Source organism: Numida meleagris, chromosome 5 (genome assembly GCF_002078875.1).
Source record: "Numida meleagris isolate 19003 breed g44 Domestic line chromosome 5, NumMel1.0, whole genome shotgun sequence".
Taxonomy (NCBI): domain Eukaryota; kingdom Metazoa; phylum Chordata; class Aves; order Galliformes; family Numididae; genus Numida; species Numida meleagris.
The window spans coordinates 62,563,434-62,577,763 of record NC_034413.1 but is presented as its reverse complement, the minus strand read 5'-3'; the positions used below and the strand labels follow the sequence as shown (position 1 = coordinate 62,577,763).

The 14,330-nt window shown below is 45.1% G+C and overlaps 1 protein-coding gene across 2 annotated transcripts in view; it reads right to left on the bottom strand.

Annotated features, from left to right (window-relative positions):
* The window catches only part of LOC110399239 (glycerol-3-phosphate dehydrogenase 1-like protein), a 26,003-nt gene continuing 12,093 nt past the window's right edge, over positions 421–14,330 (bottom strand). For both annotated transcript variants that reach the window (XM_021397579.1, XM_021397580.1), the window contains exons 4-11: positions 14,058–14,151; positions 8,376–8,553; positions 6,850–6,990; positions 5,506–5,644; positions 4,347–4,459; positions 2,623–2,856; positions 2,386–2,492; positions 421–2,087 (exon numbers count right to left, since the gene is read on the bottom strand). In XM_021397579.1, coding sequence (XP_021253254.1) covers positions 1,991–2,087; positions 2,386–2,492; positions 2,623–2,856; positions 4,347–4,459; positions 5,506–5,644; positions 6,850–6,990; positions 8,376–8,553; positions 14,058–14,098 — 1,050 coding nt within the window. In that variant the 5' untranslated portion in view covers positions 14,099–14,151 and the 3' untranslated portion in view covers positions 421–1,990. The remainder of the gene's footprint in view (positions 2,088–2,385; positions 2,493–2,622; positions 2,857–4,346; positions 4,460–5,505; positions 5,645–6,849; positions 6,991–8,375; positions 8,554–14,057; positions 14,152–14,330) is intronic.

The window sequence follows — 14,330 nt, the reverse complement described above, 5'->3', positions numbered from 1 at the left end:
AGAATAAGCACAATAGAGACCGTGTCGGAACATTCATTTATTTCATGTGCTTTCCTAAATGGAATTACATCAAGCTTGCATTTACTGATCACTTCAAGAAAGTATCATTTGACACTTTGAATGTTAAATGTGTGATGTCATTTTTTAGCTCATAAATGACTTAGAGAATTTCAGCCTGCCCATGAAATAAGGAGGTTTCTGAATTCTCTATCCCGCCCTCGGCACTTTAAGGATTGCCCAGTGTTTAGGTCTTTCTCCCTTGGAACTGCAGTGCCCTTCCTCCAGCCCAGGGTCTTTGTGTGGGCTCCATTGCTGCCTCGTGCAGCCAACCCTTGCTGCTGCCCAGCTGGGACTGGGCTGCTGCAGCCACGTACCCACCAGCCGAGCCAGCTTTCCTAGCTATAAGACTTGAGATATCTCTTATTTTTAAATTATTTATTTTTATATTTGGTACACAATTCTACATAAATCCGATAAATGTGGAAGGCAGTAACGTTCCTCTGGAGTATAGCGTGGAGAGGATTTAATAACCGAGCCTTTTTGGGGTTTAATTTTCAAAACAATTTGTCATTTGAATACAGATTTTAAAAGCCCCTTGCATTGCATTGCTCTTCTGGAAAATCGGATAAAGCAAAGCGAAAGTAGGTTACTCTTCCTTTTTGCTCTCCTCTCTAGATAGGAATCTTTCCAAAAGGGCATGGATGCTTAGAAAATGTGATGCTCTTTATTTCACCGCTGGCCTTTTACCCAGCTGACGTTTTTCAGAGCGAACGTTACCCGATACAGTTGTAAGGTTTAAAAACTCGGATGCTTCTAAAATGAATGCCGTTGGTTGCAGAATTAAAAACTGGTTTGAGAACCAGTCGGTGCGTGTAAAAACAGAAGCAGAGAGAGCTGCCTCCCTCCAGGAGCACTGCCCGCTCCGCAGCGGGGTCAGGGCATCGCTGCGGCCTAGTCCGCGGTTCAGTCGTGCCGGTCCTGCGGGTTTCCTGGTGCAGCTGAAATGCGGCCCAGTTCCGGATCCGATGGGATAAGGGATTCTGTGCGTCTGTAGCGGTCGTTTTTGTGCCTGTCTGCAAAGCCGGGGAACGCAGAGCGTTGTGGTGCTGCTTCTGCATCCTCGGGTTAAACAGCGCTGAGCCCGCGGGCTGAGCTGTGCGTGCATCCCGGCTCTCAGTCTCTTCTTCAGCTTTCCCCTCCCAGGCAGCACAAATACTGGTGGGTAACACTTGCTCAGAAGTGCTAACGCTCACATGAATGTTCTTGGTCGTTCCCCTTCTGTTATTCTGTATTTCAGCAATACGGTAGGTGTAAGGAAATCAGATTTCTACTGAAGGTTCAGTGCGTCCTGAATAAACAAGGCCCTTCTTTCCTCCCCCAGCCCCTGACATTGTTCTCTTTGTATATCCGCTGGACATTCATGTGTGTCTCAGCACAGCAGCAATACCTGTTTTTCCACAGTGGCTTACATTGGGAAATGTTCAGGGGAGGTCTAAAGGTCACGAAACACAAAATGTGACGCTGTTCGTGGTTGGGAGGAGCTATGAATCCCATGTTTGCCGACGTGTCTGCATCTTGTTGCTGCAGGACCTTTTAACTGTAATTCCTGCTTTGATGCATTCTTCAACCTTTCTGCATCTTGTGCCGTTCTGTAACGAATATTAGAAAGCAAAGTGCTGAGGGCCCCGTGAGCTAAATTAAACCCCTGTTGTGCAAATTACGAGGGGCACTGTTTTCAATCAACACAAAAGTAACTGCAATCAAATGCTCAAACTGCTATCTCAAAGCAAAGACAGATTTTTACATTTTCCTGTTCATCGGATATGAGGTTGAAAGGCAGATTTTCATCCCCGGAACGAGGATCCCGAAATACATTCTGTGTTGCTCTTACAGCAAGCGTTGCCACGCAATCTATTTGTCTACTTTATTTGCTGTGGAGTGGATCAAGTCCTGAAAAGATGAGAACACAGCTGGGGGGGAGAGCCAATTCCTAAAGGTGCTGTGGGTGGTTCTGCAGGCACGCGATGAAATTCTGGATCGATTTGCCCTCGTAGCAGATCTTGTAGATGGTTATGAACAATGGAAACCTAAAAGAAGCATGGGAAAATAAAAATAGTTTTGAAAGTTTACACGCGCACGTTTTGTTTGCAATGGAAAAAGCATGTAGCTCTTTTTTTGTTGTCGGTTACGTTAGAAGAAAGGTATCTGAAGAGGTTTTATTTCTCTGGAAACTTGTTTGTTACAATGAAGCTTTAATATGGTGTTACCTTGTTATGGCAATGAACAGGACAGTTGACCGCAAGTAGTGTGAAGGAGGTTAGGGATCACACACAATTCTTGGCCATGCCCAGTGAGTCAGGTTTTGTTTTAAATCAAAACACTTACTTATCAAGCATATTTTTCTCTTTCAGAATCTTGTAGACTTCGGCTGATGTCTGAGGACCTTGTAGTTTTTGTCCGTTCAGCATCTCTTTTTCCAGTTCCTCGATGGACTAGAAGAGAGATTACTTGGATCAGAGGGAATACTGCAGCTACCAAAAAGGTAAAGAGCTAACAGTGCCTCTGTGAAAACAAAGGATTATTATTTTTTTTAAGCTTAAAATGTTTCTAAATCCTCCTTACTTTTCCTGTGCGAGCAAAGGCCTCCGCTACTTTTCTGTTGCGTCCTCCGTAGCAGGTAGTGATTAGGTCAGCAACCCCACAGCTTTCCAGGAAAGTGGATATCGACACCGGCCCCCTGCAGAAGATCTGGGCAAAGGCCACCATTTCCATAAGGCCTAAACGGATCACTGCTGCCTTCGTGTTGTCGCCAAAACCCAGTCCGTCGCAGAACCCCGCTCCTACTGCCACGATGTTCTAGAAACAGTTCCGTGCAGAACAGACAGAGAGGAAATCGTCAGAGAAGACGTGCAGTTCACCAGGGCGCATACACTGAGCTTTAAGAAAATTCCACAAATGTGTCTCCACCCAATTCATCAGGACGGGCTCCAGGTTCATAGAATCATAGATCCACTAAGGTTGGAAAAAATCTCTAAGGTCATCCAGTCCAACCATCAACCCACTCCCACCATGCCCACTGGCCATGTCCCTCAGGGCCACATCTCCAGGGCCATTGTTATTCCAGTATGCAAACCTCAGAGCAGCTTGTTTAATGTTGTAGCATTGCAATCATGGAGCGTCATGCAATGAATGATTTGTTTTCCTGCTGGTTCCAAGCTGGGGCTCACTGACATTTCTGTTTGAACTGTTTAAAATAACCTGAATGAAGACGTGCCTTCTAGCTCTTCTTTGTTAGTCTGTAGTTTATTGGTTCTACACACTGATGCTGCAATAGACCCAACCTTGGTTATGCGTGTAATGATGGTCAGTAGAATCAGCCTTTCCTACAGCTCTAAAAAATGTCTGGGCATCCTAGAAATCTTCCCAGTTCTTCACCTTGTCCTGTATGCCCCTCTCCTCACTTCCCAATTTCCAGCCCCTACAGAAGTACAGTTTGTTGTATTTGAGTTACACGTTACTAGAAATGCCTCTGATTTTGGTTGGTTGGCTTTTTTAGCAAAGGCAATGCCAAAGCAGTGATTTCAAGGGGAGCAGAAATCTTCCACACAACTGAATGAACTCCAGCCTGTAGCTGGAGGCAAAATCTTTGGGTGTTTGTTTGTAAATAACTTGCTCATATCTGGGTTAAGCAGAACCAATCCTTTACCAGCCAGTAACCCCCTCCTCCAAGGAAAGGTGAATTGTTCAGCTACAAATGACTGAACGTACAGAAAGTACAAATGTTTGAAGCCTGGGTTCACTTCTGGCACACTGAAAAACAAAGCCCAGATTTCACCCAAGTGCCCCTGCCATCAAACTTGATGACTTTGGTTTTTCTTTTGACCCTGCCTGGGATCTCTACGTGGGCATGGCCGCACACCGTCCAGATGTGCTTCCAACTCGGAGTGGTGCTTCTGATACTGTTTTCCAATGGGTCACTGCTTGAAATATGGAAGTAAGCTATCAGTAGGAATTGCTGTACGTAGAAGGAGTCTTTGTTCCACGTGCTTACAACACATAAACAAGAAAATATAGCGGACTAAATTCTGCCCTCAGGAAGAGGTGACTCTGTTAAAAATAAATACAAAAATGCAGCTATTTTAAAATGCTTTGCCAGTTGTCATATCTTCAAGCAATTTTTCTTTTTTTTTTTTTATATTGGAACGTGTAAAACGTTACATGTTTTGTCCATGCCCACTCAATCATAAGGAGGCAGGACTAATGTTAGACCATGCAGCTTACAGAGGCACAGGCAAGGGTAAGAATTTAGTCCTGATAAAAAAAAAAATTGGTTTGGAATCACTAACTTTTAAGGCTCCACAGATCTCCACCGTATCAGAGTCAGGCACCACGGTAATCCTGAAGTTGGGAGTCTGCAGTAATTCCTTGAAGATCTGCCCTTGGCTTTCATTTTTGCACCCTGTGGGAAGGAAGGATGAAAGTCAGAGCATTTGTAATGTTTCAGGAGGACAGCAGTATGCACAATGAAATGAAACCTGAAGTAAGGGCCCAGGGACCTTAGGGTTTGGTGGTCGCAGTAACTGGATACTTCTGAAGAAGACGCTTGCTCCTGCTGCTGGAAGCCAGTGTAAGTGTATGTTGGCTTTGCTTACTGATGGGCTTCGTGGCTTTCCATGAGGAGAAACGCTTTGAGGCCCCAAATGCAGGGGACAAGCGAGCCTCCCTGCACAGCTGTCATCCTGCCATGGCTTAAAGCTGGGCCAGCAGAAATTAAACTGCCCCCAAGAAAGTAAATATTGCCCAACTCTCCTGATCCTGTCTGTTCTATTCATGTCTGGTCTCTGCCAGCAACAAATACCCAGCTGGTATGGTTTTCAGTGTTGCTGTAACCTTTGCACAGCAATAGAACAATATTGCAATAACATTTTTTTTCTTTGATCTTCACCAGCAATTGAAGAATGAAACTGATTTCTGCTGACTTCAAAAATCAATGGATTTCAAAAGCTGCTGGGTCAGCTCTCAAAGTCAGGTCAGACCCAGTTCTAGGGAGGGAAGAACAAGATGTTACAGAGAAATACAGAGATGGAGAAATACACCTCAGGGAGGGTGAGCTTCTGATTACACTTTCCTAGACAAACTGCACAGTGTATCGACTGCCTCAGTACTCAGCACTGGGCTTTACAGACAGGTAGCTTTTTGTAACTCCTATAGGAATAGGGTTAAACTGTAATTTTTTTAGTGGAAGAAATTAGCTCCCAGCTCTCAGTACTGGAACCTGCTGTCATTTGGGATCTGACCCCGCCAGCACCAACCTCCCTGGAAATGGAGCTGCCCCCCTGAATGAGTTCAGCACACACTGCACATATGGCACCGTGCAGAACCTCCCAGGACTCAACACATTGCAGGCTGCCTCCCACTGCTGCCTGCAGACACTGCCCTGTTTCCCAGCCGTAGGTGAGGGTAAGCCACAGACAGCAGTTCTCATTTGCCCTTTGCAATAGTTACCAATGGTGGTTTCACAGAACTTCTCATCAGCCACTTCTTTGGCTATGTTGGCCCCCATCAGCACGCTGATTTCTATTTTCAGTTTCTCCCGAATGAGGTCGGATATGAGCTTCAGGCCTTCAGGACCCTCATCGATCCCCTGAATAAAAGACAACAGCAAAAGCTAAGTAGAGGAATATGACAGCAGCAGTGCTTTTAAAGCAGGTGTCCTATTGCCTGCAGGTCTGCTGGGTTGTACTTGGAAGGATTTGGGTCTTGCATTCGCTAGCATTAGCAGTGAGTACCAATGCTCTGTATTTGTACTTTTAAGTACAAATTCAAGAAAGTTCAGGGAGAAGATGCAATTGAGTTAACCCTGCAACAGGGCTCACGTGGGGTGCCGCTGCCCTGAGGAGTTCTTCTGTGCTGCATTTTTTCCTTTGTGATAAACTCCTGTGGTGCAGAGCCATGCTTTTAAATTAAGCTTACGAATAGTGGCTTCTTTTGCAAGATCTGAAGTATTGACCTTAGTGCTTCATTGGTATAAGGAGTGTACTGAGCTGTCATAGTTTTTCTGAGGCTGAAGAAAGGAGGAAATTTTCAAGATTTCCCTTTTTCTCCTCACCCTCCCCTCCTCTGCACATTGCTACTTGCAAGGTGATTTCGATAGGGGAAAATCAAAAAGGGAAGAGCTGATATTGCAGTCTGAGGTCTTGAATTAAATTTCTGACATTTCAGTTTTAAATTGGATATTTCCTCTAACACAATCAACAGAAGAAGTGGCAGGCTATATTGCTACATGTTGCCTCTAACTTGTAGTTTGAGACTCTCTTAAAATATTAATTCCCCTTAAGGTAATGATAATCTGACAGCTCCAGCCTTTAAAAAGCGATTACCCTTTTCATTACAAATTGGTAATGCTCCAATTCTGCAAAGTTATTAATATTCCCGTGCAGTGTTTCCATGAACAGCTTTGACACACTCAGGGCAGGCACGTAGACCCTGCGCTCTCTCTAGTTATGAGTTAACAGAGGCTGAGGTTGGAATATTTTTCCTGGCAGCAGCACCAGCTCAAGCAGCCCTCTCTCTGTGCATTTTCACCTCTGTGCTGGTCTGAGTGGGAACTGATCCAGGCTAAAGACGGCTGATAAGGATGGCTACTTGGCCCAATGGGGTTGCCCAATCCTTTCCACTCTGTGGTAGCATGAACAGCAGAGGGACTACTGGAGGCTTTGTGAGTTTCAGCTCTTGCAGAAAGAAATGCTCACGTTTATGCAGAGCGTGCAGCTGAGGGCTGGGGTTCCTATCTTGAAGTTGAACATATTTACTCCTCACAGGTTGATCACTGTGGAGATGACAGCCTACCTTGATGAGTGAAATCCCGAATGCTCCAGGCTTGATGTGACCTGCCATCTGCTCACAGACTCGTCCGATGAACTGATGTGGTAGGACAAACACTAAGATGTCTGTTCCTTTCACTGCTTCAGCCACATCTGGTACAGCCACCTGGGACAAGTGTGACAAGGAAAATGAGCCCCCTCGCACCAGGTGAGAATTCTCACACCTTGCAGAGCAACACCACTGAGGCAATGTGCTTAATAACCAGCAAGCTGCACCTTCCTCTAAATGCTAGTGTTACTTAGAACAACAATTAAAGCCAGGTCACTGAGGAAACAGGAGGTGAATTTAAGTCTGCTCTTAGAATCAGAGAAAACATTGCCCTTAGACACAGCCTTATAGCATGCAACCTTAGAGCAAGTGGGGCTCCTCGCTGAAGAATCAGGATTGCTGCCAGAAAGGCTGCTTGAAAGGAAACTGGCAGCGTGAGACCAGGACAGAGGGGCTGCACTGACAGCACCGTGCAGAGAGAGTTTCTGTCTCACCAAAATGTAGAGAAACAATGAGAAGTAAAAATGATTTTTCAGTTGGAGATGAAGATGTGAGGGCCCCTCCCTCCAGGCTGGCTGCAACCAGCTGAACTGTGCTGTTGAGATCTCAGAGACTTTGCTAGAGATGGCATGAGGCTGCTCTCGGATGATGAAAACAAGCTTGCTGATCTGTTCCAGGGTTGTGAAAATAACAATGGCAATTCAATCTGAACCCAGGAGAACTGCGTGCCAAGTTCAAACCATGGGAGCGCAAAAATGCAATCCCAGCACATAGTACTGTGAAACATAGCACTAAATATAACCACTCTCCAGGCATGGAGACCCACCACGTGCAGCATCTTAACTTCTCTTTACAACTACAGCTGTTCTGTGCTATTCTAGAAATGCAGTGCTACTTTCTTTAATTCACAAAACACGGACAATTTGGCAAAGTCTCGAACAGCCTGAAAGCCTCACTTTGCTTCAGTAACATTAAATTATCTAGGCTGATTAAGTAGCGAGGCATAATTTGATATTTCAAATGTATACAAAAATTACATGCCTTATATTTTGGTAGAATTTGTAGCATTATTAATTATAGTAATGTGCTGCTATCCTAAATTCACCCAAGAAGCAATAGCTCCCTGCTCATTTCCTTGTAAGCCACGGCTGTTAGTCATGCTGTTGATTTCCTTTTTTAGAAGAAGGGAGAGCAGTAGCTTTCCCTTTTTATCCAGAAGATGCTGTGGGTTTGACATCTCTCTGCTCTGAGTAGACATAGCTCTAGGAATAGCAGGTGGAGAGATGCTGATCTGTGCTGGAGAGGAGGATGGTGCGTTACGTGCCGTTACTTGGCATGGTGGGATGCTTGAAGTTGCGTGACAAGAGACCAGCAGAGGTCACAGAAGTGGGTTATATTTCACACTTATAATACTGGAATGAGTTAGGTGGCAAACCAGAAGGAAGCAGCATTGCCTTCCTTAAATATATATATAAAAAACATTACTTTTTTTTTCAACTTACCACGTTGTTAGGCATCTTGTATCCAGGGAGATACTTAACATTTTCATGTTCCTTGTTGATTATTTCTGAGAGTTTTCTTCCATTGACGATCTCTTCAAACACCCACATCTTGACAGTAGGATCAAATCTGTTGGACTTCTCGACATTTTTGCCAATGATTCTTGCTATGGCTGATCCCCTTTAAAAAAAAGTAAAAATTGATAATTGGAAACACAAATTACTTTCAACATAAGATCTCAAAAAAGGCCTGTGCTACAAAGCTGTTCACGTGTTTACTAAATTTATCACAAAGCTTTATCCACTTCTCTATATAAAACCAAAAAACTCAGTTTAAAATCACAGCAATTAGAACTAGATGTAACTTGCAATAAGGAATCTGAAGTCATATGAAAGACTGTAGAGTGGAAGTGGGATGTACAATCAACATGCTAAAAATGCACTTTTTGGGACTCATTAAATGCCTGTTGCTCCTCAGTTTTTTTTTTAATATATATATAAACCAATAAACGTAAAATAATACAGGTAGCACAGTACTCCTGAGTGATCCTGCTATGACAGTCTGTGTGCACTTTGTCTAATACAGATGTATGCCAGTTCCCTACCAATAGCCAAACAGCTGCAATAGGGATTTTATGTATGAGATAAATGCTAAGGAATTACAACAAAACAAACTTGAACCTGAGGGTTTCTCTTTAGATGAGGTTCTAATGGTCATTGTGATGGGATCTGGAATATCGAAAGACATTTAAACCATTCGGTTTACTCTCAGTCATGCTGAGCATATTTTATCTCAGTTTGGATTTATTGGCCCTTTCAGCATGGCAACGTTGCAAACTTTCACTCATTCTCTTGGCAAGACACGTTTAAAAATGAGTAGGAATGTTGAGAACGTGGCTTGATGCCCTTTGAATCCCCAGATTCTCCTCCTCAGAGGAGAAAGAGTGATTATCTTTCCTCCTCTGTTTCCTCTTTCCACTTTAATACTGCTTTAAAGTGCTGGCCGTTTTGCTAACACAACTGAAAGAGGGGCTCCAGTTAAAACGTTCTTGTCCTCTGACCCACTTGGAGCACGCGTGCAATAAGGAGTGTGAACAGGATTCAGTTATGTTCAGCTTTCTGTAACTGATAAAAGTGCACAGACAAAGTCCAGTGAGGTCTGCGCTGCGAGTGGTTCAAAGGGAAACCACGTGGTAACTGGCTCCCCTTGGCTCAACTCTTTTTTCTGATGTGGAAGCTTTGCACAAGGCTAGTTGCTTAATAAGTAATAAAGAAGAAGGGCTTTGTCTTAATCTTTAACCACAGAGAAATCCCACTGAGATAAATTTTCCCTTTGCCTGAGTGTTGACAGCGTACTATATCCTGAGCTGCTGTCGTGCTTTCTTTCAAAAAAAAAATCAACAAAAAGCCAACAAACAAAAACTGTCATTCATTTTGTTTTGGTTCTTTGTAAATGTAAAATATGTAGGTAAACATTTTTGGGATAAACCTTAGTTACAAGAGCGCTCATATGTTCATAGTATGTTCATGTTATCTGTAGGACGTCTTATGTTCTGGTCCTCTTCCCCTGCTCTCCAGCAGAGAGCATGATCAAGGCCTGAGCTGAAGTCGACTTGTGTCTCAGTACTGTAAATATGTATTAATAAGAAAAGGTTTTTTTACACATAAGCACCAAGCTAAGTCTTGAGATCTAAACTCATTTTCCAGGTTGTGCTGTAGCCTTCGTAGTGAGAGGTGATTTTTACCTGCTTCTTATCCAGTAACTTTCCCCAATTACACCCACCATCGTCTGCCCATCTTCCTTTTTTTTTTTTATTTTTAACTTAGAATAAAACATTCTGAAAGCAGAGATTTCTCTTTGCTGTGTATTTACAGGGCACTTAGTGTGGCAAAAGGAGGCTTTAGTCTCAGGGGAACCCTAATGTTTTCTTTCTCTCTGAAAAGCTGAAGACAAACTGAAGAAGACTGCAATATAGAAACATTTAAAAGACGTATAGAATGTGCACTGAGATGGCTTTTTGATGGGGTGGGTGTTTTATAACCTCTAACTCTACCAAGTTCACATGTTTTCTGTTGAAAGGTGCAGATTCCAGCTCTAACTTCTGAAATCCTGAACGGGACTCGCAACTCTCAGTAGATAAAACTGATGGTCCTGAAGAGCTGTCATTACCAATCTGAAGGGATGCTCCCACTGAAATATTCTCCCATTGACAAGGTATCAGTGAAGACAGCTTATGTGTAAAGGTACCTTCGTAGATCACAGTATTTTTGTTTGCTTTCTCTTTAGGGAACTGGGAATTTGGAGGAGAAAAGGTTTAATGTTTAAAAAGCACTGAGCAGCCTTTAGGAAACATGGCTATGAAACAGTACAGTTCAAAAAGCAGCGCACTGTTTTCATTGGGCCATTGAAAACTCACAGTCCCCACTACTCAGACGTGGAAAGAAGAATTGCTTTGTCTGTGATGCCGGTGTTCAGTAGACTACACAGGCTTGGCAGGGAATCTCTGCTTGTGCAAACAAAACCAAGGACACTTGCATGTTAAAGACTTGGCCACGCTATTTTTTTTTCTCCAGAACTATTCAGTGAAGATTTGTTGATGACTGAGAACTCCATTTAGAGAGTTTTTTTTTAAAGTAAGTGAAAATGCCAGCCTGTCCTCTTCCCCAGTTCCATTACATCATGTTGGAAGGGATTTACATATTGCTAGGAAATAAAGCTGTCACTTATCTGGAGATTTCTCATCAGTAAATGGGAAAACTTTTTCACAAAGTATAATTTAAATAAGACCCATTCTTTTACATATGCAAATATGAAAATACATAAGAAATGGTGAAAAGTAGAGCTGAAAGGACTCCATGAAACCCTTTGACTGTTGGGTTGGAATGAACCCTGAGAAGTCCCCAAAGGAGGAACAACATTTAGTTGGGATCAGGTCACTTGGCTTTGTTCAGTTGAGTCTTAGAAACTCTTCAGGGACCACCTTCTCTCCTCTCTGGGTAACCTGTACCAGTGCTTCTGCATTCTCATTGTTTTGTTTTTTTTTAAACTCCATATATCCAGTTGGAGCCTCCCCAGCCTAATTTGCGATCATTGAGTCATCTTCCTTCTGTACACCTCTGCAAAAAGCCTGGCCATCTGTGCATGGTAAAAACACATGCCTAGTTAAAGCCAGCTCTTCACTGCGAAGGGTCCAAATGAATATAATAAAATCAGCAGAGCTTTTATGTTCCAAAGGGTCAGACAGTGAAATAAACCTGTATTTTTAATAAACAGATAACTGAACGATGGTTAACACAAACACAACCTGTCCTGGCTGACAGCTACAAGATGTGGTCTAGCCTTTGTTTTCCTTCACCGCATCAGCCCTGAGCCTCCTGACAGTGTTGACTTAGTAGGCCAGTGTGAGCTGCTGAACTTCTGCAGCTGACATTAGCTATTGCAACACGCTGCATCACGTGTCAGCCACGTTTCTGAGCTGCAGGAAGGGCTCGAGCACAGTTGTCTGAACTGTCACCCAAATATTCAGGAGGAATATAAGGAAACAGTGTTTGCCAAAGGAAAACATGCTTCTGTGTTGTGCTGAGATTACCTGTACTGTCATAGAGGCAATGAACGGGTGTGATTTAAAGACTAGAGAAAACATTTGTCTCCTTCACAAAGATTTTACAGTCTATCCATATGGTAGGAAACAAGAGATGAATGCAGACAGGACAAGTAAACAGACTCCACTGAGCCGTCCACGAGTCTGGGTTCTCAGTATCTTTGTATCAGCTGTTTCCAAATCTGTACACATTCTGAAAAGCAGCTCTCCACAGTACAGTCTGAAGGAAAACAACTAAATGGCTTTTCGGAATGTTTTATGGTGAAGGAACAGCCCAGGAAAAGGCATGAGATGCTTGCTTGAGGATGTAGCAAGAGAGTAGTTGTTGGCTGATCAGCAGTGCTAGATGTTTGGCCATGGCTCTTGAGGGTCTTGGAAGCAAAATAAGCAACTCGTGTGGGCTTGGATGTCTGTGTTTAAGGTGAGGAAGAAGAGTGTGGCAGGGGAGGAATTCAAGTGCTAGAATGACATGGTAACAGTGGCATTTGAGGAAACACTATTGCAGCAATGATGGGGAGGGCTGTGTCCGTCGGGACCAGAGAAAGGGATGCAGCAGTGAGCCAGCTGTGTGGTGCTGAGCTCCTGGAGAAGACCTAGTGGTATGGCTGCATGTCAAAGACCATGTCATGCACAGGAACCGGTGGTCTGTAGACATGTCATGCGTGTGGGCAATCGAGAAGCAGTGGGCTGATTTTGCAAGGCAGGAAGGTGAAGAGCAGTGCTATAACTATTCTGTGCTCTCAGCGGATCATAAGCAGCCACTCCCTCTCCTATTGACTTTTTTGGTATTTGCTTCTGCTTAGCCGTCAGGTATGTAAAATTCTTAAGAAACTTGCCCTTCTTGCACAAAAACAATCCAAAGAACTTCCTGGGGGTTGTGTTTGCTAATCCCAAGCACACGCACATACATGTTGTTCAGTTTGTGCTTAGGTTATACAAACCTTAAGTAAGATGCAAAGTCCATTGAGACAGGGATTACTGACTTCAGTGGAGGCTGTCAGTGCCAAGGAGCCTTTCCAAGCAGTGCTTTTGTCCAGGCAAAAAGGACAGAGCAGGAGCAGATATATTCTTATAAGCAGGGGCAAGGATAAGCTGGGGACTTGAGCACGATGCTTTGACAAAGCTATGTCTGCATATAAAATCTTTAAGGTTGGAAAAGACCGCTAATATAATCCAGTCCAACCCCAACCCATGCCCACCAAGCCCACTGACCATGTCCCTCAGTGCCACATCTCCCCAGTTCTTGAACACCTCCAGGGACAGTGACTCCACCACCTCCCTGGGCAGCCTGCTCCAATGCATCACCACTCTTTCCGAGATGCAAAACTAGATGCAAAACTGCACACCAAGGATGATGGAAGTGAAGGGTGCCAGTACGTTGTGCTGTTAAGCAAACCCTGAGTCCTGGTTCTTTCAGAGGAACAGGAGCAGTGCTGCTGCTCTTCTAACCACTTTAGACTGATATTTGAGCGGCATGGACTATGCCACAAACAAACACAGCTACTGGCACAGCTCTCATTTGTCCTGGGATCTCGCTATCCTGGTGCCAGGCTTTAAATGGTTCATGCATTTAAGTAGAAGCCTTACGTTTTCCAGTTCTCGTTGGCTTCTGCATCCCTTTCTGCCGTTTGCATTCGCTGCATGCGAGCGGTCTGACAATTCCCAATTGGGTTACAATACAAAGAGACCCCCAGCCCAGAGCTAAGAGCGGCTGCTCGCAGAATTTCCTCTTCCCTCCGGGTGATTATTTTAACAGAGCAGGGATTCCAGACGGGCGCAGCCAGTCCCTGACCACAGCGTTAACACGGGACGAACCCCGGCCGGGGGCGGCGGAGCGGCGCGGTGAGCGCTGCCGCTTTCAGCACCATGGAGACCCGCAGCCCCGCCGCCCGACCCCCGCCGGGACCTGTTGCGGACCCCGGCCCCGCTGCTGGGCAGGGGCAGCCCGGCACGGCGCTGTGCGGGCCCCCGGCAGGGCGTGATGCGCCTGAAGGAGGCTGGGGGGACGGGCAGCGAGAAAAAAAAAAAGGAGAAAACGGGAGAAGGAAGGAAGGAAGGAAGGAAAAGGGGTCCCTTCACTCACCAGTTCCCCGAGCCCACGATGCAGACGCGGAGCGGCGACATGCTGCTGTGCTCGGCCCGGCTGCCAGCACCGCCTCCGGCCCGGCCCCCGGCGCCTGCGGGAGAAACGGGCGTGAGGCTGCGAGGGCCCGCGGCCCCGAATCGGTCCTGCCCCCGGGGAGGCGGCACCAGCGCGGGGATGCGCCCTGTGCCCGGCCCGGCCCGGCCCGGCGGGGTCCCTCTCGGGGCTGGGGAGGAAACAGATCGAGCATCACTTCTTCTGTGTGTGTGTGGG